This window comes from Typopeltis vanoorti, chromosome 10 (genome assembly GCF_054136105.1).
Source record: "Typopeltis vanoorti isolate ZY-2024b chromosome 10, IOZ_Tvanoo_1.0, whole genome shotgun sequence".
NCBI lineage: Eukaryota > Metazoa > Arthropoda > Arachnida > Uropygi > Thelyphonidae > Typopeltis > Typopeltis vanoorti.
Window position 1 is genome coordinate 104,335,022 of NC_143558.1, and position 25,930 is coordinate 104,360,951.

Sequence of the window (25,930 nt, forward strand, 5' to 3'; positions counted from 1 at the left end):
AGCCTGTTGCAATTCGGAATGATATTGTTGTCCCTACATTGTTTTAAAAAAGCCAGTCAATTGATCAAATTAAAAACCTGATTCTTCAGCTTACCGTATTGATTGCATTGCTTGTGGGTTGAATCTCCATGAATTATCACATAATCCTTTCTTTTAGTGTTACACGGTGATCAGCATTCATTTTTGAAATTATTAATTCTACTCTTAATACGAAGATCGAAACGTCGGGATAATAAAAAGAGTTATTCTAACACGGTTGTAGAATCCATAATTTTGAAAATGAATGCTGACCACTGTGTAACACTAAAAGAAAGGATTATGATAATTGATGGAGTTTCAACCCACAAACGATGCAATCAATACGGTAAGCTGAAGAATCAGGTTTCTAATTTGATCAATTAACTGGCTTTTTTAAAATGATGTAGGGACAGCAATATCATTCCGAATTGCATCAGGCTAAATAGAAAATTCACCTCAGCAAAAGCGTAATGAATATACTTCCACATGGAGAAAGCACTTTTCAGAGAACAAATCCAAGTTTCCAGGAAGAACTTAGCTGCTACACAAAACCAGCTACAAAAAGAAAAAAAAAGGAACTTTCAAGCTATGTAGACGCAGATATCTTCATGATCCTGGAAAAGATTACTGACAACACGGCAAACCACATTCTCCAAATGAAGAAAGAAAACCTAATTTCCAAATTCCAAAGACTAAAAGATCGAAAGAACCAGCCGACATATTCAAATTTCTCCACAGTGAACAATAACAACCAACCAGAAGCAAGAAACAACAGGAGCCACCAATCACCTACAGGTAACAGTAACATAGTTAACCTATCCAACCACGCTTTAAACAAAGACGAAATCTCGATAATTGACAAAGGTTTAAATTATGCCATAGCACCCAAATCGATAAACAAACTTGAATTTATTTGTAATATTAAGATGCCTAAGATTCATCCCAAATAGCATAGCAGAAAAAATACGTTTAGAAACCGCCAACATTTTAAATCATAACAAAACAATTACAAGCAACCTAACTAAACACGAATTAACAGCGATAAAATCACTAAAGTCAAATCCGAACATCGTAATAACCATAGCAGATAAAGGAAGTGCCACCGTTATCTTAAACCAAACCACTTATATGGAAAAGATGAATCTGCTGGTCTCGGACAATAACACATACCAATTAGTTAACTATAACCCAACAAATAGAATAAAAAAGAAAACAGAGAATCTACTTAAGTCAATTACCACATGGCCTGAAGATACGGTCAAAAAACTATTTCCACACTACGCTCGTCCCTCGAGAATTTATGGGCTACCGAAAATTCACAAAGAAAACACACCGCTAAGGCCTATAGTCGAAGGGATTGATAGCCCAACTTATCACTTAGCCAAAAAATTGCGGCAACACTCAAGGAGTTGGTAGGTCATCCCCCCTCCTATATCAAAAACACACACTTCATAAATATCATCAAAGACATTACCTTAGAAAAAGATGATCTATTAGTCAGTTTTGACGTCTCTGCACTCTTTACGAATGTCCCAATCAATGACACAATCTTTCTTTTATAGAATAAATTTCCTCCAGATATTACATGGCTCTTTGCACATGTATTACGTTCTGGTTATTTTGTATGGCAAAACGCCTTCTGCCTACAAAAAGAAGGCACAGCCATGGGCTTGCCATTATCCCCCCCCCCCCCCATTGCTAACTTTTATATGGAACATTTTGAACAACTTGCTTTAGGTTCTTCCCCTTTAACATTGATGAGTTTTCGCAATCTGATCTCATGGTCGCGAGACACTAGACACATTCCTTAGCCACCTAAACAAGCAACACAAACGTATACAGTTTGCAATTGAGATTGAAAAACATAACACACTGCTGTTTCTAGATACACTTGTGACACGTCTCCCCTCGGGCAATCTTTCCTTCACTGTTTACCAGAAACCGACAACATACTAGCCAATATATACACTATGCCAATTTTTTCACTAGCCAATGATGTCCTATTTTTTAAATACTAAAAAATAGGACATCACCAAATAGGACAAACCAAACCTACACTCATTCATTCATTCCAACCTGACTTATTCCTGATCACACTGTCTTCCAGCCTTTATTCGCACTAAGCTCATTCCTCTTCAGAGAAAATTGCTTACTTTATTATTATTACCATCATCATCATCATCATCAGATCTCCATGTAGTCAAGAGACACATTGCAGCAGGTCCCACTCTTACATGCACAGTTCATCATACCTTGACTTAAATGCATTTGCTGTCTCTGCACTCACTGTAGTTTCAGGCAATGCATTCAAAGCACCACCACAACCACCTTCCATATACATCTCCAGGGATGTCATCTTGTTCTTCCTCCAATCTCCAGTTCTATGAAAAATCTCATCCACATTAATCTATGAATTATCCATTACCAACTTACGTTTCATTCATGTCCCCTTTCCTAATTCTTTCCGATGGTCTCTGCACTTTGCATTCTCTCAAGCTGTTCTCATAGTCTATACACCAGAAACCAACTTAGTCAATCATCTCTGAGCTCTCTCCAACAGCTCATCATTTTGAAAACCAGGGAATCAAATCTGTTCACAGTAATCTATATGTGGTCTGATCAAAGTCCAATGAAATCATAACATGCTTACTTTTACACTATACTGTATATCACAATTTCAGCCCCTTCCAGTGTCACTTGAATAGAAATTAAACAATTATACCCTAAAATCAGACCTGGGAGGCACAAAACTAGAGAGTTAACTATTCAAGCATATCACTCCTCCCATACACAACCTGCTAATACATATCAGACAGGCAATCTCCAATCCAGCACATTAGTCTCCCATCTGTTCCACTTTAATTACCAGCTTGTCACATGGGAATCTATCACAGGTTTTTGCAAAATGTAAATATACTGTACTACTGAATATGCATCCCCCATCCAAAGTATTCATCAGCTTGTTATAATAAGTAAGCAGAATACTAAAACACAATCTTCCTTTAGCAAACCCATGCTGTTCATCAAAGAGAAGTCTGTTGTTATCAATCAAGGTCTTCATTAGCCTCTAATACATTGACCACAATCCAGACAAGCAGATTGGTCTGTAGTCCAAAGCCTTGGTCGTATTACTGTCTTTATGAAACTGAAATGGAATCATAACATGCTTACTTCTACACTGTACTGTATATTACCATTTTAGCCCCTTCCAGTGTCATTTGAATACTAATTCAATACAGTTTTGCCCTCTTTCACTCCTTTGGAACTTGGACACATACAAAGTTAAAGCTGTTGTTCACTCCCTGGAACATTCCCTCAAGACACACAGTGATATACCATTAAGTCCTATGGCTTTATTGGCATGAAGTATACTCATTTCCTCATATCTCCTGCTCAGTCACCATCAGTGGTTCTCATGGCTCATGTTCTACATTATAGTACATTTACAAGGATGGAATATTTTAATGAACTGCTCATTTAACATGTCTAATTTATCCTTCTCAGTGTTTATCATCTTCCTATAATCATCCTTTTATTGGTCACATATGGAAAAAAATCCCTAGGATTTCTTTAATCTTATTTGCTGACTGCTGCTCATACTGCACTTTTGTTACCCTAACCAATCCGGTCACCTTCCTTGCTTGCTCTTTGTACTTCTCATTAAGTGGCATGAGTGGCAATAACTGATTATTACCAATCATCCTGTGCTGCCTCCACAATGCCTTTTTCTTCCGGACTGTATACTTCACTTTTTTTTTTTCAGTCATCCATTTTGCACCCACCTTATTTAATCTCTTGACTTTTGGAATGCATTCTGTCATGGCCTTTGCAGATAGTTTCTAAATAGGATCAAAGTAGCACTGATTTTGTTCCCATCCAATTCCTCATTGCATGATATTCACTGCAAGCTACTCCTGAATTTGTCATAATCACCTGCTGTATAGTTCCACATATAACCTTTCTCACAAAAGTTCTGATATAGCTTGCTACTATCCAAGTGATCACTTCATGGTCACTTTTACCATCTCTGGAAGAAAATGTGACATTTCATTTACAATAATAATTTCTGATGAGATAACAAAATCCAAGACCTTCAAACCTTTGTTTCATACTGCTTATGATCGTTTTCCCTCATTAACTCAAGAAATTCATTCTCTTTGATTCCAGGCCCTGTCTTTTCATTCCAGTGTATATTACCATAATTGAAATCTCCTATAATGATCACCCTTTTCTTCAGTTCCTTCTCTTTCATTCTTTTTACGTGTGTCACTCGCCTCTTCATTCACAAACTCTCCTGCTCTTCCACAACACGTCCTGCTTCCTCAGGTCTTCCATTCACTTTAATCATTACATTCCCTTGCAGCAACAGGTTCTCCATCTCACTCACACCAAGTCTATTTAAACGTAACCTGTCTCTTTTATACAGTCTATCTGCTTCTCAAATTCATCCCACATGTTCACAGAATGAATTCCTTTCTCCTCACACAACTCTGCTAGCATACCGTTCATAATCTTTGCTTGCCTTCTTAACTCATCATTATGATACCTGGGCAACATGCTGACTACCTTACCGCACCATTATCTTTCACTCTCCCTAACGGTCTCCTGACATCAATCCTTACATTCTCCTTGTTACCAGTTAAATCATTTGTGCCAACTACCACTGTCAACTCCTTTGCTTTCTGACCTTTCTTTTCCACTGCTTCACTTACCATGCTCATTCTGTCTACCAGTAAACAAACCTTGTGCACCTTTTCACTTCCCACACTTCTAATCATTAAATCCCCCATACACAGTTGCTCTCAAATAATTCGTTATCTCTTTCAATTCTTTCATCCCATTCTTCTTTACATTTCCTTGAAAATGCATAATTCTCTTCAGTTCATTCTTCATACCTATTCCATCTCTTGCCTCATCTTTACCAACTCCACTTTGAAGTATTTCTTCCATTATTTTATCACTGCCCTTTGTGCCAATTGCATTTTCACTGCCTTGCACGTCCACTCTTATTGCTTGCATTAAGCATATTTAGATATTTGAACTCTCTATGTTTGAACACTTGGAGCACGTTTAACTATTTTTGCATCTTTCAGTACAAGCTTGCAACATTCTTCAAAGTTATGCGTGTTAAACTCGGTATACACCATGAATTTATAGAGAATTATATACTGTATTTCCTAAAGAGTATTAATGAAGAAGTTAGGAAGAAATCGTCTGAAACAATGTCATTAGAGGAAACAAAGAACATTTATTACCCTCATATATGTTTTGTTATCATTGATTCCATGTAAGTGCAATGCAGTGTATGACACCCGACAACGAAGATTGCTTGGAAATGCATGCCTCCCCCCCACGCACAGCTTGGGTTTTACTGCTACTGTAATCTTGGTGTTCATAGCACCACTCAGAAATATCATTGAACTGCTCTTGGTTTTTCATTATCATTTATAATTGTATGAAGCCTTACTATTTTTTGTTGTTTTTTTAGTTATACGTTATACTTTTTTTTTAATTTTTTTTTTTATTTGGAGCATATTATTATTCAATCTTACCCACTGTTTTGTCATAGATCCAGCATGTCATTTGTCACCTAGGCAAAATACTTTCTTGCAGAATCTCCTTCATCTATTAATCCAAGGAAACACAGCAGCTTCTGTAAGTAGGAATTGATATTACAGATTGTTTTATGTGATATGGGAATTGAAATTAATTTATGTGATCTATACAATACAACTACACTAATCTCCACAAGTTTTCTGTTCTGAATGGTTTCTGTTTCTAAATGGTTAACAGTAAAAAAAAAATATATATATATAATAGTAATGTTAAATATGTATTAACATAAAACGTAATTATATTTGTATTTATATGTGTAATTGTTATGCTTTTCCCACCCATTACTGAAGATTGAAATATATAGTACATTAATACTGTGCATGCATGCGGGGGGGGGGCTAAGATTTTGTTAATTTTTATTTTTATTAATTTTGTATGTATTTCCTGCCTAATGTTTTTATTTTTACGTAATCTAGGAATCTAATCTTAATAAATAATATCATTAAAAATATTATTAAACAACTATTTTTGATGGTTACATAAGATAAGAATCTCCCAAACTTTTGAAAGAGAGAGAGACAATTGTTCCATTTCAGATTTGGCTGATGTAAAAGTGCATAGTAACTTTCTTTGAAAAGGCATTTTTTGAATCATCTAGAAGATACCTTGTTCTCATCCATTCATCCCCAACCCTCTCATTTGTTTCATTATGTTGGTGTCTTTGCTATTTGGTGGCCTCATTCTGAAAATGAACTTACCATTTTTCTACAACAGATCAACAGCCTTCATCCATGCATTCAATTCACCATGGGAAAAAAAAAGGCTGGTAATTTACCATTCTTGGACATGCCTTACATGCACAGCCTTCTGTAATTTATCAACCAGTGTTTATCAAAAAGCTACTTTTACTGGCAGATACATCCATCAAAAATCTGCTCATCACACCTCTCAAAAAATGGTTTTATTAAGTCTTTAATTAATAGAGCACATAAAGTGTGCTCTTTTCCTCAAGCTTACAACAAGAACTTCTCACTATCAAAAAGTTAATGGAATTTAATGGTTACAACCCTAATCAAATCCAGCAGATGATTGACTCCTATGTTTCAACACCCCAGAATTCTTCAACAGACCACAGAGTTCCAATCCCTTATATTTCCGGCATCTCGGAACCAGTTGATAGAATTTTGAAGAAGTATCTTCTCATTCCCACATATTTTCCATTCAACAAAATTTCTCATCTTTTGCCATCTACAAAAGACAGACTGGCACATCTATTATTAGCTGGTGTTTACCAGATACAGTGTGAACGTAATCTAACATACTTTGGACAAACAGGCCATCCTGAGAAAAAGGAATTAATGAATATTAATATTATATCGAATACATGAAACCTTAAAAGTCTGGTCTGGCACAACATAGTATTGACACTAAACACAATATCCAGCAGGATAAAGCTCGTCTTCTCCATAGATGCAGGTTTAAATATGAATGCCTTTTCAAAGAAAGTCGCGAAGCTCTTTTACATTGCCCAACTCTGAATTGGAACGATTGTCTCTCTCTCAAAGTTTGGGAGATTCTTATCTTATGTAACCATCAAAAATATTGTTTAATAATATTTTTTATCAATACTAATTTCTAGCACTCGGCAACAGTTTATAATTGGTAAACCACCGACTGCTGTATGTACTTTGTAATCCAGTTCCTTTGATTGCTTGTTTCTACACTGATGATGTACTGTTATTTTCAGTACAAAATATCTGTACTTTCATTTCATTAAATTTAATTACTGTGGTTATTGTGTAATTTATTATTTATAATCTGGGAATCTTTCTGTAGAGACCAAACATCAAACTTGTTCAAGGTACTTCATGCATCCAATAAGCATTGTGGTGATTTCACACTAAGTATAAAATTCATCTCCCACCTAAAGCCAGTCATAAGCACACATGCCCATAGTGGCATTTGAACCCACTGCCTATTAGAGAGTGGATATGCTAACCACTTGGCCAACCAGGCCAGCATGATTTTTGTGTAAAATTCTTCATAATTTTCAAGTTGATTCTGGCTAGTTGTTGGCAATTATTTGTTTTTTAATGATACTTTTAAAAAATGGTTCAACACATATAAGGGAAATTAGAATTTATTAACAACTCCTATATATTATTTGTCCGCATGGGTAGCCTAGTGGCTTTGCGCTTCGCACCCATATGCCTGGGGAAGGAGTGTCCTAGGTTCGATTTCCGTCGATGACGTGAGGAGCTTAGGGATCTTCCTCAGCCAAGTTAGATTGTCTTGGGCGTGGACAGCAGGGTTTCCCCCCCTGCAAGCAGGCAAACTGGCCCTGTGAGCACACACGGATACAGTCATGAACATCGTCCTTAGGGGATGTAGCAGAGGAGTGGCAAACCGGCTGCATTAATACGCCAGTAACCCCCTCATTAGAAGGGGACTCAACCAGTCCTAGACGGATGAGAAGGATAGAATAGCATGATGCATTTATCCTATTTTTTATCATCTCTCTCTCTCTCTGAATGATTATAATGTCACAATGAACTTCATTTAGGGAGAAAGCAAAAGAATTAGTTACAACATTCAAATTATTAACATTAGAATGAGTCATTTTTCATGTATCTCAATTGCAACAACACTATTCAAGTTTATGGAACCAATGCCAGGCACAGCTTTGTAATTCAAAATGAAAATAATAAATTTAGTTTAATCCTTTATCCAAGTGTTAGCAAACAAAGTTTGCACCTGAAAATATCTTCAGGACTGAGGCAAGGTGGTGCATCTGTTGGCAACTCGTAGCAAAGGTGGACCAAGCTCTCATCACTCCTTGTCTCAGCATCTCCCACCATGCAAAGCACAGTCTAACCAAGTGCCAAATAAACTTCCAACATCTTTCTCTAAATCCAGAGTAATTTAACAATAGGTGGTACACCAGTTGGCAACTCGTATAGGTAAATATGACCTCTCCATTGCTTCTGCCTTAGTGTCACCACTTCTGGGTCTGCCTCCCACTGATGAGACCTCAAAGGTCAAAACCGGTCTGGGTAGTGGCCCTTCCCTTAATGCATAACATTATACATGTCTGCAAGGAGATGTGCTTTGAATGGTGGGAGATGCTGAGACAAGGAGTGATGAGAGCTTGGTCCACCTTTGCTACGAGTTGCCAACAGATGCACCACCTTGCCTCAGTCCTGAAGATATTTTCAGGTGCAAACTTTGTTTGCTCACACTTGATAAGGGATTAAACTAAATTTATTATTGTCTAACCAAGTGCAAAATGAACTTCCAACATCAAAATGAAAAGTTATTAATAATGAATAAAATAAAATAATAAAATAAAATAAAACAAAATAAATAATAAAATGAAAGATTTTTTCTTAATATTCCATATTGAGATGAAAAAGTCTTTCATTATATTTAAGAAATTAGTGAATTGGATGATCTCAAGCAATAAGATTGTCACTTTTCCGAAGGGCTCTATTAAAAGTACCCGAGCAGCATCAGGAAGGTTGCTGCTGGTCAGTCTTTTGTCAGATGTAACTTCATCTGCTTATATTGTCCTGACAGAATTCACAAAGGTATTTTGTGTTTTCTTTCTTCTACAAGAATATTTTGAAGGAACCTCCGTAGCTCAGTCAGTATAGAAGAAGCCCTTAGGTCAGAAAGACCTGGGTTCGATTCTCATCAGAGGCGTGAGGAACCTATATTTGGTCCCTTTTGATGAAAGGTGAGTTAGCCAGTCTCATATGGTGGTATGGGGTTTTTGCACCAGGAAACGCTGGTTTGTTCGTCCCCTACAACAGGCCAACCAGCCCCCTGAACACACATACACATCTACAGACATAGGACACACCGGGAAGCATAGGGCTAACCACCTTATCCTTGGGACGGGCATGGTTTGGAAGGACTTAGAATAGGCCAATTGGCCTAATACAAAAAAGGAAGAAGAATAAATAAATAAATAAAATAACTAAAATATTTATGAACAATTTACTGCGATTACTTCCTGTAACCTTGGAGAAGGACATGCAGTCTGTTTGATTATGATTACAGCAATGATGTAGTTTTCTGCTCATTTTAAGGAATAGACATTTGAATTTCAATCTGCTGTAGTGTAACATCTTTGTCTGATCCCCCTTGAACTCTCTTCTAGTCTCGATGGCATGAAAAACAAGGCCTTATGATTCTAAAAACTTATGTAATCTTGGTGTTCTTTGATTGTGTTCTTAGCAGAAAATGGCCAGTCTGTCTAAAATGAAGTTGACATAAACAGTATACTTGATAGACAACAAGTAAGGAAACTAGAAGCTATTTATCTTTAGTAGATAGTAGATAAAAAGATAACTTGCTGGTTTGAAAATAGTATACAGATTGTATTTGTGGAGAAATCCTAGTGAGTGTGGCAGCAAGAAGTAATAGTTACTAGTGTGAAATGAAATGCTAAGCATCTTCTGCCTGTCAGATGTGACTGTCTGATTATTCCTAGATACTATTGCTAGATTTCTTATCAAGCAGTGATGATTTTAACTTTATTTGCAAATTATAGACACATTTCAGGTGAAACTCATATTCTTCATCATACGAGGAATGTAAGCTTTAAAATTAGTAGCTTAACATATTTGTAATACTTTCATTAGATAATAATCTCAGTTAACAGCTACCATGCAGTTCATTTTTAATCAAATTACAGAAAAATTTAGAGGAAGCTTTTAAAATGGGTCTTAAATGTTTTAAAAACTTTAAAATATGTGTGAATACCTTTTACGCACATTTGTTAAGTTCATTTTCAATAACGAAATAACAAGCTATTCTTGATTTCTCTGAGTTTGCTATTGGAAAATGTGTGTTTTCTCTTCCACTCAGATGATATCATCAACTCTGCATTTTTCTCTGGGCATCTAGTTGTTATGTAATGTAAAGTGATTTTATTCAGCAGCCAAGTAATATGCTTATTGAAAGTAGCTTGAACTTATAGTAGTTACATTTTTGCTTTGAAGCCACAATGTTTTTTATCTTATAGATTTTATGCCTGTGATGGACACTGTGTGTACATGTGCTCGCATACATGCATTTGTGTACAGGAGAAAAATAAATTTTTGTGTCACTTAGGAGTGATATTTTTGTACAAAAAATAAAGATTAGTAATAATTGGCTGCAAGACTACTTTTAATCGGTGTTGGTAGGTCATTCCATTCTAAGTGATAATGCAATCGTTCTCTCTCTCTCAGAGTTCTAACTTGGTGTTTACTGTTTTTCTACATAATAAATATAAAACAATTGCATGATGTGAGGCACCATCTGACTGGATTTTGTCTGTATACTAAGTGTTTATGGTCAATCTTTCTGAGCAATTTTCATTGTGAGAACAATGAAAGAGTACTCACTTTCAAAGCCCGATGACATTGTATATTTCAAGTGATTTACATTCTACACAAGAAAGCTGTTAGAGATCAGTCTCTTTTAGATTTCATGCAAGCTGTGATTTAACTGAAACTCTGATTTGATGTTGCAAGTTTAGAGGGGTGGCATGAATTTTCCCATACAGTTATGATGAGTTAAGTTTTTGTAGGATATGCTTCCTTGTATCATCCTCTGCTCTTGTTTTCCCTATGTGTTTTTTTAATTGTTGAGATTTGGTCAACAGTGATATCAAGATATATACTGGATTCTTTCAGTGTAGTAGTGCATCTTTGGTATCTGTGGATTAAATAAAATATCTTCATTAAACTTAATGTAATGTGATGGTGAAGAAAAATTTTATCCTTTAGACCAATCAGCAATTTCCAAGAGTAGTTTTTTTTTTCACCATACCTGTTTCAGAATTATAAGGTGCTGTTCAGTTTTTAGGTGTGTGTGTATGTGAGCAAAATGTTTTAGCACCAGATTAATTTTTGTTTATCTCTCTGTCTGTCTGTCATAATCTCAGGCCATTTACACATTAAAACTACAGAATTATTCAAAGCAGTACATTTTTTCTGACAAATCAAATTAAATGAAATTTGATATTTTGGATGTATATTAAAATATGTTTGCTCTTCTCATTTCTGCTTATAACTGAAAAATTTTTTTTGATAAAAATGGGAATTAATTCAGAATTATAGTAGGAATTGAAAGTTTATTTTTCACTTGGTCAGACTATAATAAGTTTAATTTAATCCTTTATCCAAGTGTGTGCAAACAAAGTTTGTGCCTGAAAGTATCTTCAGGACCAGGGTAAAGGTGTTTTGCATTATGGGAGATACTGAAATAGAGAGTGTTGGTATCTTGCTCCACCTTTGCAAGGAGTTGCCTGGTGTTGTACCACTTTACCTCAGTCTTGAAGATACTTTCAGGCGCAAACTTTGTTTGCACACACTTGGATAAAGGAACTAAATTTATTATAGTAGGAATCATTTGGATGAAATATATTGACTTTAGTTTTGCTTGGACCATTTTCAATGGCAAAATTATGTGTAAAACAAATTGATATGTTTACAGTATATTTACTGTGTTCATTTGTTATGATGATAATGTTGCTGTACATGCACATTATCCCAATTGGCTCTTTGTAAAATACACAGCACATAGTAGATGATTTGTTTCCTCTTTTGGTCCATGTGTATTTTATTCATTGGATGTGGCTAGTTGCTGACTGCTGAAATTTCATATTTGGAACCTTACTAAAATTAGTCCTTCTATCTCACTTTACATTTCAAACCACCCAGACTGTGAAAGTGATTTTTTTCCTTCTAGATGAATTTATTATCCATAACTCTAGTTCATTTCCCTTTTCTGATTTAGCTTACCAAGCTGGAAGAGATGCAGAGGTGTTTGATATAAACAGTGATGTAATGCATATCATCCATCTACCATCTAATCCTCTCTACTGTCTCAACACCCTTTATCTTTACTTCAATATTTCTTGGAGATACACTGTAAAGATCACCTCCTTTCTCCTCATGGTAACGTAGACCATAATTCTGTGCAAATTTCTGCTTCTACAGAATGCACTTTTATTAACCATTTTCACCAGTATGCCTTTTGGCATTAGAGCAGCACTAAACAGGAACACTTGCTTTGAGTGAGTTGCTAAAGTCATCTTGTCCAAAATGGTGTTCACTTCTCATTCCGTTCAAAGTTTCTGCTTATCTGTATTTGACAATATGTATGCCAAGGCAGTATAAGGAGAAAACTTCAGCATGTTGTAAGTGGCATTTGACAAGAACTTTTCACCATTTTTAGTCTATACTTGAAGCATGAAATAAATGCACACAACCAACAACAACAAATCCAAATCTGACTTTGAAAAGCAAATACTGAAAATACACCTTCTGTTTAAATGTCAGTCAGTCATGCCTTCTGGTCTCATTCAGAAGCCATTGGGTGAAGTTTCTTCTCATGCATCCAGACGGCATTTTTGCAAGAATATCTAAATAAAGAGTTAATCTCCTTTGTTATTCTTCAGCTTCTTCTCAAATAATTCAAAGCAAATCATCTTATGCCATATCAAATGCAGCACACTGCATGCTTCCTTTGGTATTTTGGCAGAAAGCTATTAGAAAAATTCATCCTAAATAACTTGGATACCAAAAAGTCATCTGATCCTGATGTTATCTCTTTTACCAGTTGTACTTCAAAGTTGTGCTTCACAACTAACATTTGTTTCTACACTGTTTTACACTTTGTTGGTATCTGCTTCAATACATGGAATCAGCATACATTGAGTTCCATTCCAAATTTTTATTTTATTTTTTTAAAAAAAAGTAGAGATAAGTATGCTGTAAAACTGCTGATCCATTGCCTTCACGTTAGTGCTCCTTAAAACAATGCTGAAGGTCATCAGGATTCAACTTCTTGAATACTTAGAGATCTGCCACTTACCTTGCCAGTCTGCACTTTTTAACTCTGTGCACATGCATCGGAAAAGTTTCGGGAAACATGCACTATGTGCTTGGTATTTACAGCATTTGATGGGGGGGGGCTAGCTTTGAAGCCTGTCCATCCAGTTGGTATTCTTTGGTCTCCTGTTTCACTCTGTAATTGGGTAGGTGGTTTTCTGTTTTGTCTGATCAGTTCATGGTGGATGACTTCTTCGTTTCAAACTTCTCCACCAATTCATGATTAGCCTAGTGCACTGTTCTGTAATCTACTGTTTAAAAAAATAACTATCTCTCACTGGCCTATATCTCTTTCTGTAGTTCTGTTGACAATAGTACAATCCCTCAAATTCAGACTATGTCATTATTTTATTGGATGAGGATAATCTATTCACCTTCATTACTAGCAAAACACATTCATACCTTTTTATTATCCTTGATAATGATGAGCTCTTTCTTCTCAGACTGATATTTACCTTTAACCTTAACTGTGATAAGCTGATCACATCCTAATTGTCTAAAAAATTATATAATAATTATAATAATAATAATAATAATAAATTTTTCTGCCTGGCACACTATATTTCATCTGTGTAGCTTCTACCTCTGTACAAATTTCACAACTGTCCATCCTTAAAACACTATTCTCATGTTTGGGGCTGTCTACCAAAAACTAAGAGATTCTTGATTCTATTTATAGCAAAATTGATCACTTAATCCTCACCTGTTCATTCACATTAAAGCATCATCTGCCAGATAGCCTGTTTGAGCCTTATGTCTTTTATGCATGTACTTTCAGCAGTTCTGCTTCAAACAGGCATTTATACACTCTACACGAGGATTTCTCAACCTTTTTGCCTTTGCGGAACCCTTGAAATAATATCCAGGTTGTAGGGAACCTCTACATAATAATTATTATATATCATTGTTAGTATCTTTCTTTATTATTTATGAACTTAAAGATCATGAGGAAAACAAATAATAAGTGCTATAACTTTATCGTTTATTTGTAATTTTCGAAATAATCAGATAAATCAAAGTAAAATGTCATATAAACAAAAATATATGCCAAAGAATTGTTATTTTTGAAACAAATATGAATAATAAAGTTTAATTTTCTAATGTGAGATGTGCTTGTCTTTTGGTACACAAATACTTAAAATAAATAATAGATAAACAAACATGGATTTCATCTTCAACAGAAAGGAGGCGATTTCTGTCTTTGCTCTTAATACTTGTCAAACAAGAAAAAGCTTGCTCACACATGTAAGATGTTGAAAACTGCAGCAATATACTTATTGCTTTCCTATGAATAGTAGGATACTCTTCTTTAATAGTAATCCAGAACGTGTCCACGGATAGGTCAGTAAATCTCATCTTGAATGTACAACCAGATTGCAGCCCACAAAGTTCTTCCTCTTCTCTTAAGGTCAAGTTCTCAGGATCAGTAGAAGATTCCGAGTATGGATCTCTCACCCAATCATACATTTTTTGTTGGAAGGTACGGAAAATAATGTTCGATTTTTATCATCAGTTCTTCCAAGTGGGTTACAATAAGACTTGAAATTTGATGATATCCTTCTTTACTTTTAAGCCCCACCAGTAATTGGTACATATCAAGATTCCCTTTTGCAACATGATTTTTCCAAAGATTCAGTCTTCTTGTAAATCCAAGAATCTTGTCACTTGAAGTTAATATATTTTATCCAGAGCTCTGTAGTGACTTGTTAGCCTATTTAGAAAAATGTCGGCTAAATAGGCTAGCATCTGCGCCCACTTTTGATCTTGAAAATATATTTGCAGTTCATCTTTTAGCTCAAACACCCTATTTAGAACTTTTCCTTTACTTAGCCACTGGATTTCTGTATAGAGCAAAAGATTTATATGCGCTTTGTCCAGGTTTTCACACAGATTTTTAAACTTTCTGGTGTGAACCAGCCTTTGTTTAATGAAGTTAACCATTTTTGTGGCATCATAAAAAACTTTTTTCAGTTCATCTCCAAGAGATTTTGACATCAACCCTTCTCTGTGAATAAAACAGTGTGTTGAGACAACATCAGCATTTTTTTTCTTTTACATGAGAAACAAAACCACTTATGGAGCCAACCATGGATGGAGCACCATCAGTACAGATGCCAATACAGTTCTTCCAAGAAAGACCTTTTGTTTTCAGATATGAGGATAAAATATTGAATATATATTCCTCTGCTTCTCTTAGGTAATTCTTTACAACAGAGAAAGTTTTCTTGAATTTCACCCTCATTAACAAATCTTACAAAAGCTACAATGTAACAGTTATTGGTAAGATCTGATGACTCATCGACTTGGATGGAAAAACTGCTATTTTTCAGTTTCTCACACAAAACCTCGACGTCATTTGACATGTCATGGATACATCGACTTATCATACTGTTTGAAAATGGAATATTTTCAATTTCTTGTACTGCATCTTGTCCCAGCATTTTACCCACTATAATTTTACATGCTGGCATTATTAGGTTCTCACCAACTGTGTGACTTTTCCTTTTCTGTGCAATAATTTCTGCTACCAAATAACTTGCTTCCTGGGTCTTTTCACTGACACTGAATTTATTCATAAAAACTGCACTCTGTTTCTTTCGAGATTGCAATAGCATTTTAAAATAATCAGCACTTTTATTTTCTATATCATTGTGATTTTTTGTGAAATGTCTTTTCAGTTTTGCTGAGCCATTACCGTATTTGAAAGTTGTTTGCCACAGACAAGACACAGTTGAAGATGACAATCTGGATCACCAATCAATGTAAAGCCCATTGATAAGTAATTTTCATTGGAAATGGAAAATAAAAGTGCTGATTATTTTAAAACACTATTACAATCTCAAAAGAAACAGAGTGCAGTTTTTATGAATAAATTCAGTGTCAGTGAAAAGACTCAGGAAGCAAGTTATTTGGTAGCAGAAATTATTGCACAGAAAAGGAAAAGTCACACAGTTGGTGAGAACCTAATAATGCCAGCATGTAAAATTATAGTGGGTATCATTGTGATTTTTTGTGAAATGTCTTTTCAATTTTGCTGAGCCATTACTGTATTTGAAAGTTGTTTGCCACAGACAAGACACAGTGGAAGAGGACAATCTAGATCACCAGTCAATGTAAAGCCCATTGATAAGTAATTTTCATTGTAAAGATGAACCTTTTTTGTATTTGTGTTTTGAAATTCGGTATGAGATTCTAATTCTTCATCACTAGCCTCCTCAGAATTGTCTGAATTTTTTCTCTTCAAAAATTTCCACATTTTAACAGTTAGAAATTTCTATAAAATAAAAAATGTAAAAAAGATGATAAATCAAAATTAGACTAATAAAACTGAAGCACAAAACATAAATAAAGGAAAACAAAATAAATAAATGGGAAAACGGTGAGAGAAAAAAAACAGAACAACTTCAGTATATGGTGATCGTTGTTTACATCGTGCAAAGCACTATGCAACTTTATTCACCATTCAGAACAAATTATCAATATATTGAATTGAAAGTGTGAATATATTTTCACATAGGTTAGCTAACAGCTGCCATCAAAACTCAAATGAAATTGGTCTTGAAACAATAAAAATACTTAATACATGCGACACTATCATTAAAGGTATTAGTTTTTAAAAAAAATTGGTTAAATTAAAGGGCCAATAAAATTAATTTATAAAACAGATTCAGTTATGTTAGTAATATAATATTTAGTAAATTAATAAAAATATAATAAAAAAAAGTACAATATTGCTCAAACTATCGACTGCAACCTGAAGGAGTAACCTTCCCAAAAATTACAATCACCATAAAATGGAGTTTAGCCGAGAAAACATACAAACTTTTCATATTAATGAGTGAATACGTACCTACACGCTAGAAAACACATAGGATTGATAAGAGCCCGACTGCTCCTGCTCTTCTCATGTTTCTTGCTTGCACTGGCTCATAAGCAACGCTAGCTAGCACTAGAACTAGCTCCTGTTGCTGTAATGATAAGTGGATCACACACCGCATTGCCTCGCATCCTAGTGGGAGTTAATACAACTCATGCGAACTCAGATTTATTCCTTTCAGAGAACATTTATTATTTTCTTCCACTGTTTAAGTTCATTTATTTGCCACTGCTGTTCATTACTATTTCTTCCGGAACTCTTAGCAATGTCTCGCGGAACCCCGGTTGAGAAATGTTGCTGTACACTAGCTGTGTAAATGTGATCGACAACTGTGTGACATCCTTTTGTAGTAAACTACAAACCTACCAGACCTGCACTTCCTTTTCCTATTTCATTCCATTCTGACACTTTTCTTTGTTAAATGTATTCTACATAGCTTTTCAAGAAAAAAATATCAATAGATTCCTTCTTCCTTACCCTTGACTCCACATGACACCAGTGTACTTTGGTTCAGCAACTACTTGTGGAGTTTGATATATAAAAGTAAAACTAATTCCACTCTGATTGGATGGAAGTTATTATAGTTTCATATTTAAGATCTCATCGTCACGTCTCAGTGTTTCATTCTGATCAACTTGCAGAAGCAATATTTTGTGTACCCTATATAAAAATCCAATCACTGCGTCCTCATTCTTACTTTTTACTAAATGGCTTAAGGAAATTACAACGTATACTAGGATATACATTAAAATAAATTTTAATACACTTCCAATATTTTGGCAACGTTACGTTGCCATTTTCACAGGAACTTAAAAACAAGACACGTGCACGCAAGCACAACAAACAGTAAATGAGGATGAAGCAGGAAGCTATTCTTTCTCCTAAAAGTCCTGATGGTGCCCCCTGGAGGGTAATGTTGGTATTCTTGGGCGATTGTGCTGAAGGTTTTCTGATGTAGGTTTTCCCAAATTTGGGGTAGTCTCATGCAACCAAATTTGTTGAGGTTTGGATTGTTTCATAGGGCTGAGGCTGATTCCATGAAAAGCCTTTCATATTTGAATTTACTACGGTGTATTATCGTGGTTTTCTTCCACCGTATTCTATGGCGGGTATCCAGCGCATGGTCTGCAAGACCAGAGTGGCTGTACTGGTGAAACCGGATGTAGTCCTTGTGTTCTGAAATTCTGATATTAGCTATCCTACCTGTTTGGCCAAAGTAGGATAGCTTACAGCTGCAAGGGACCTGGTATACACCAGGTAGGTCTAGGGGAGGAGGTTGGTCTTTAGTAGAGTGGATAAGGGATGCCAATTTTTTATATGATCTGTAACAAGAAGTTAAGTCATGTTTTTTTAGGATTTTTGTAATTTTTTTCCAAGCTGCCATGGATATAGGGTATGGTGATGGATTTAGAGTAATCCTTGTAGTGAGGGGGGAGGGGGGTTGTGGTTTATTGGTTTCAATATTTTTTTTGGGGGGGTTGCCATTGACTGAGAAAATGTTGAGAATGTGGTTTACTTCTGTGGTTAGGGCATTGTCATTTGAACTGATAAGTTTAGCCCTGTTGTGTAGTGTCTTAATGACACCATATTGTTGTGAGGGGGGGGGATTGTTGATGAATGTATCTGCCTGTATGGGTGGGTTTTCTATAGACTGAGAAAACCAAGGTTCCATCAGGCTGGCAGGTGACTTGTGTGTCTAAGAAAGGAAGGCAGTTGTTTTTTTCTTCTTCCAGGGTGAATTTCATTCTGGGATGTTGGTTGTTTATGTGTGTTATGAAGGAGAGGAGTGCATCGGAACCATGTGGCCAAATAGCGAACACATCATCAACATAGCGAAACCATATGGTTGGTTTTTGTGGGGCAGAGGCTAAGGCTTTTTCTTCAAAGGTCTCCATAAAGAAATTGGCCAAGGGTGGGGAGAGTGGTGAACCCATGGCTGTCCCCTCTACTTGTTTGTAGAATTTTCCCTACTAAACGAAATAGCTTGAGTTCATTGTGAACTGAAATAGGGCGGAGATATCGGGAGGAAATTTAGCTTGGATTAGCTCTAAGGATTCTTTGAGTGGGACATTTGTGAATAAGGAGGAGACATCAAAACTGATCAATACGTCAGTGTGTTTGAGTGTAAGGTTTTCTATGCTAGCTTTGAAGTGGGCTGAGTTTTTTTATGTGTGAAGGTGTGTTGCCAGTATAGTGTGTGTATGAGAGCTTTGGCCAAATGTTTAGCTAGTTTGTATGTGGGGGAATCAATGCCATCCACTATGGGACGTAATGGTATTTTCCTGTATTTTTGGGAGTCCATAAATATGGGGGGGGGTAATAGAGTTAAATGGTTTTAATTTTTAATTTGTTAGTGACTTCCACAGGCCAAGAAGTGACCTTCTTAAGCAGCCTGTGGAGTTTTCTAATTTGTGAGTAGGTGGGATTATACTCGATAGGGAGGTAAATAGCCCAATCTAACAATAGAGCATTCAGCTTACCTGTAATCCTTTTGGTTAAGCAGTACTGTGGCGTTCCCTTTATCCGCTTTGATGATTATTATTTCCTTGTTTTTCTTTAGTTTTAGTAGAGATTTAATTTCTTTACTGGGCTTGTTAGTTTTCGGTGGTTTAGCTTTGGTCAGAACACAAGCCACATCCAGTCTAATATCGTTGGCGACGTGGTTTGGAAGGTGTCGTATCCCGCATTCAGTTCGTATCATAATAGTACCAAAAATACATAAGGAAAATGTGCCATTATGTCCCATAGTTGATGGCATTGATTCCCCCACATACAAACTAGCTAAACATTTGGCCAAAGCACTTCAAAGCTAGCATAGAAAACCTTACACTCAAACACACTGACGTATTGATCAGTTTTGATGTCTCCTCCTTATTCACAAATGTCCCACTCAAAGAATCCTTAGAGCTAATCCAAGCTAAATTTCCTCCCAATATCTCCGCCCTATTTCAGTTCACAATGAACTCAAGCTATTTCGTTTAGTAGGGAAAATTCTACAAACAAGTAGATGGGACAGCCATGGGTTCACCACTCTCCCCACCCTTGGCCAATTTCTTTATGGAGACCTTTGAAGAAAAAGCCTTAGCCTCTGCCCCACAAAAACCAACCATATGGCTTCACTATGTTGATGATGTGTTTGCTATTTGGCCACATGGTTCCGATGCACTCCTCTCCTTCGTAACACACTTAAACATTCAACATCCCAGAATCAAATTCACCCTGGAAGAAGAAAAAAACAACTGCCTTCCTTTCTTAGACACACTAGTCACCTGCCAGCCTGATGGAACCTTGGGTTTCTCAGTCTATAGAAAATCCACCCATACAGGCAGATACATTCACCAACAATCTCCCCCCCCCCTCACAACAATATGGTGTCACTACAAAACAGGGCTAAACTTATCAGTTCGAATGACAATGCCTTAACCACAGTAGTAAACCACATTCTCAACACTTTCTCAGCCAGTGGCTACCCCCCCCCCCCCCAAAAAAAAAATCCAAAAAATATTGAAACCAATAGACCACTACTCCCCTCATAACAAGGATTATTCTAAATCCATCACCATACCCTATATCCGAGGCACCTCGGAAAAAATTACAAAAATCCTAAAAAAACATGACTTAACATCTTGTTATAGACCATATAAAAAATTTGCATCCCTTATCTGCTCTACTAAAGATCCCCCCGCCCATAGAGCTACCTGGTGTATACCAGGTCTCTTGCAGCTGTAAGCTGTCCTACTTTGGCCAAACAGGCAGGACAGCTAATATCAGAATGACTACATCCGGTTTCACCAGTACATCCACTCTGGTCTTGCAGACCATGCGCTGGATACCCGCCATAGAATACGGTGGAAGAAACCCACGATAATTCACCGCAGTAAATTCAAATACGAAAGGCTTTACATGGAATCAGCCTCAGCCCTAAGAAACAATCCAAACCATAACAAATTTGATTGAATGAGACTGCCCCAAGTGTGGGAAACCTACATCAGACGACCTTCAGCACAGTTGCCCAAGAATACCAACATTGCCCGCTAGGGGACACCATCAGGACTTTTAGGAGAAAGAATAGCTTCCTGCTTCGTCCTTATTTACTATTTGTTGTGCTTGCGTGCACGTGTCTTGTTTTTAAGTTCCTGTGAAAATGGCAAAGTGACGTTGCCGAAATATTGGAAGTGTATTAAAATTTATTTTAATGTATATGCTAGTATACGTTGTAATTTCCTTGTGCCATTTAGTAAAAATGCATAACCAACGTCTAAGCCTTTCCACGATAATTGCATCCTCATTTCTTTAAAAAAAAGTGTGTAATATAACACTTTATCAAGAAGAAGCTCTTATTGTCTTATGAATTTTGTTTACCTCATATTGAAGAATGTACAAGAGTCTGAAAGTATATACATTGTATTTATTAAATTTATAGGGGGGGGTCTGGTAAGTTCTGATAAATACCTAAAACAAAAATGATATTAAAGCAACTGCTGTAACCAAAGGAAAGAACATACGAAGATATAACCCTACTACTAGTATGTTCTTTCTTGTGGTTATATCAGTTGCTTTACTATCATTTTTCATCATCATCATCATCAAATTCCTGCCATGTACCCTCAAGGGGTGTACAGGATATGATAGTACTACATGAAAAAAATTACATCATTATTAATTTCCTATCTACAATTTTCCTCCAAATCAGTCTGTTACTTGTCAACACTCCAATATTATCAGCTCTTATATTTCTTTCGTCTAAAGCACTTTGTACCGTATCAATCCACCTATATCTTGGTCTTCCTCTCGGTCGTTTTCCTGCCAACCTGGCAGAGAACACTTGTTTTGCTAATCTTTCCTCGCCCATTCTGTTTAAGTGACCATACCACCTGAGATTAGCTCTGCTAACGCATTCCTGGATGCTGCCAATGTCAAGTTCTTTCCTAATATCCTCGTTTTTAATATGATGCTGCCATTGATGCCACCTGTTCACGCCTATAATCTTTCTCAGGACTCTCATATCTGAAGTCTCTAGTCTTTGGTCAAGTGTTTTACTTCTGACCCAGCTCTCAGATCCATAAGTTAAAACTGGTTTGAACACTGTCTTGTATACAGCTAATTTAGTGTTGCGACTAATTTCTCTCTTATTCCATATGAATTTATTCAATTGACTTCCCACCATACCAGCTTTGCTGATTCTGTTGTCTATTTCTATATTTAATTTACCATCTTCAGTAAAAATCGTGCCTAAATAGCTGAAATGTTTTACTTGTTCCACAGGTTCTCCATTCACAACACAGTTGACATTTTCAATGATTCTGCCTATTTTCATTGTCTTTGTCTTTTTATTGCTGACCTTCATACCATATCTATTACAAGAGCTATTCAATTTAGTCAGAGAATCTTGCAGACTTGTAGCGGATTTATTTAGAAGTATAACATCATCCGCATAAAGCAAAGAGCTGACATTAACATCTCCAATTTCGATATCATGTTTAATACCACTTTCCTTCATAATGCGATCCATATAGATAATGAATAACAGAGGGGATAATGTACATCCTTGTCTCACACCAGATTTAACATTAAACCATCTTCCTGTACTTCCTTCGATTGTTACTGCTGACTTACAACTCAAATAAAGACTAAGTATTGCTTGATATAATGTCCCATTGACACCATATAACTGCAGCGTATTGAATAGCTTCTCTCTTGGCACCTTGTCATATGCCTTTTCCAGATCGACAAAACTTAAATACAGATCTTTGTTATATTCCCATACTTTCTCGACTATTTGTCGTAAAGTGAAGATCTGATCCTGACAGCCTCTATTTGGCCTGAATCCAGCTTGTTCTTCACCAAGCTTTTCTTCCACAATTCTTCTCAACCGTTTCTCAAGTATACTTGCATAGATCTTGCCAGGAACACTCAGTAGGGAAATACCTCTGTAATTCTCGCATGCAGTTTTATTTCCCTTTTTATATATGGGTACTATGAGAGCTCTACTCCAATCATCGGGAATTTATCCCTCTGTCCAGACTTTCTGAACTATGCAGTGCAGCCACTGTAAGACTCTTATACCACCATACTTCAGCATTTCTGGTCGAATATCATCTACTCCTGCTGCCTTTCCACATTTCAAGCCTTTGATGGCTTTTTCTACTTCAAGTATGGATATGTATTTCTGACTGCATGCCTGGTCAGTGTTTTTTACCACTGTGCATCACTGCTTGTTTCATTTAGCAGTTTTTCAAAGTAATTACTCCATACTTCAAGGATATCTTTTTCTCCCGTTTTCATGTCACCTTTATCATCTCTAATTCCTTTTATAGCACTCTTTCCTCCATTCTTAAGCTTCTTCAACAACCTCCAGAATATTTTGCCACCTTCTTGATATTTATTTTCTATATTCTTGCCAAAGTCCTCCCATGACTTTTGTTTAGCTAGTTTTACACAGTGTTTAGCATTCTTGCATTTGTCTCTACATTCTCTAAGAGCACAAGCTGACTTATTTGACAGGAACTTTTGGTATGCTTTCTTCTTTTCCTTCACTGCCTCTTTAACCTCCTGTGTCCACCAGGGAGTTCTGATTTTTTTATCCTTACAAACAACCTCACCACATGCCTCTCTGGCAGAATCAATCAATGTTTTCTTCAGAGTTTGCCAATGAATCTCCAAGGTTTGATTCCTGTTCTCAAACTCTTTCATTTTTCCTTCAATAAGCTTTGTGTATTTTAGTCTACAGCTCACATCTGAGAGCTGCTCAACTTTTATTCGCTTTAAAACTTTCTTACATGTTATTCTTTTCAATATGAAATTCAACTTTATCCTGCTCAAGGCTAAATAGTGATCACTTCCAATTTCAATTCCTCTGTACACTCTGGTGTCCTGCACCAGGGAGAAAACATCACTATCAACAATAACATAGTCAATGAGACTTTTCTTATTCATAGCCTCTTCTCTCCATGTAAATTTGTGCACATTTTTATGTTGGAACATGGTGTTAGTAATAACCAGTCCATGTCCTGAGCAGAAATCCAACAGATATTTGCCATTATTATTAGCTTTGCTCTTTTCTCCAAATTTTTCCAAAATATTTTTGTATGTCTCACAATCATTTCCTACTCTGCTATTTAGATCCCCAACAAGGACCAACTTTTCATTTTTCATTGTGTCAGTTGCTTTTTCTAAAGCCTCAAAAAATTCCTCCACTTCTACCTTAGTAGAACCTTCTGTGGGACCATAGGCACAAATAAGTCTCATTGTCCAGTTCCCCATTCTCATATTTGCCCACATTACTCTACTTGAGACTGACTGCCATTCAAGAAGATTAGCCTCGTATTTTGTGTTGAATACTATGGCTAATCCTTCTTTTCCTTGATTGTCATTGCCTGAATATAACATTTTGTATTTATTGCTCAGAAAGATCTCACCAGTTTTGGTCTTTTTTGTTTCAGTCACCCCTATTATGTCGATTTGGTACTTATCTAATTCCTCAGCTAGCTCTATTTCTTTGCCATTCAGGCTTCTTACATTGATAGTACCGATCTTTAACTCTGGTGATGTTGAGTTGGGGTTTATTTTCAGATTTGTTCCAGTAGCTGACTTTTTGCTGTTCGCCCTGGTTCCCTGGCGAAAACAACGGGGGCCTTGTTTAACCGGGCGACGCCCCAGCCGGCATGAAATTTTCTCATGTTGTACCATCATTCTATATTTTGGTTTAACCAATAAGAATACAATTTGGTCGGCTAAATCCCAAATTGCCAGCCCATCCTTGTCCGTTCAGTATCCAAGTAGATACCCAACAGGGTGCACCACGAGAAGGTGAGGATTGGACATTAGGTCAGAAGCCCTGGTCGGTTCTCCGCATTCCTTTAAAGGCTTTGTGGAGGTCTCCTCTCAGTTATACAGCTTTGACCCTTAAGCACCCCCCCCCTATCATTTTTCTCTAGTTGTTTATCAGAAATTTTCAGATCCCACCCCCCTCGTAATACAGAACATATAACTATATTGTTATCATCCTGACTAGCTGATTGAATAACAAAACTGTCACCTTGAAACCAGCAATTTTTTCTAGGTGTTCATTTTCTACATTGTATAGACTTGTCTTGAGAAGACAAGTTTATAATTCAATAATGGAATTTGCCTCTTGTCTTTCATACTGAAATTTTTTAAAATGAAATTCAACTCTCCTATGATTTTTTTATGAATAGCTTGACTCATGTTGAAGATTGTGTATGAGATTGTTATAAAGAATTCATGATATTTTTTCTCAAATTTGCTTAACAATAATACAAAAGCACAGGTGCATCATTTCCAAAGCACTAGAAAAATAATTCACCAGACACTAGCAGAAAAGCCTGTTAAGTAAATGATGTTCCCATGGTCATGTCAGAATGGCATCCATCGTTTTTCTGCTAATATGTTTTGGATTTATATCTCATTGTGACATGGATAATAGATGATTTTCATCATCTACTGTTAGGCTACTGCTATTTTGCTAGTTTCAGTCCTGTAGTTTCTTGAAAATGTGCTGTTTCTTTGCTGAAGTAGGTTCTTGGATTACTCAATCAGCATTATCATATCTACTGTAACAAATGGAATGTAG

General features: G+C 36.3%; 1 protein-coding gene across 4 annotated transcripts in view; it reads left to right on the forward strand.

The window, feature by feature from the left end:
* mv (lysosomal-trafficking regulator mauve) overlaps positions 1-25,930 on the forward strand; it is a 1,073,830-nt gene that overhangs the window by 404,939 nt on the left and 642,961 nt on the right. For all 4 annotated transcript variants that reach the window (XM_090399251.1, XM_090399254.1, XM_090399252.1 and 1 more), the window contains one exon: positions 5,588-5,673. In XM_090399251.1, the coding sequence (XP_090255377.1) occupies positions 5,588-5,673 (86 nt within the window). The remainder of the gene's footprint in view (positions 1-5,587; positions 5,674-25,930) is intronic.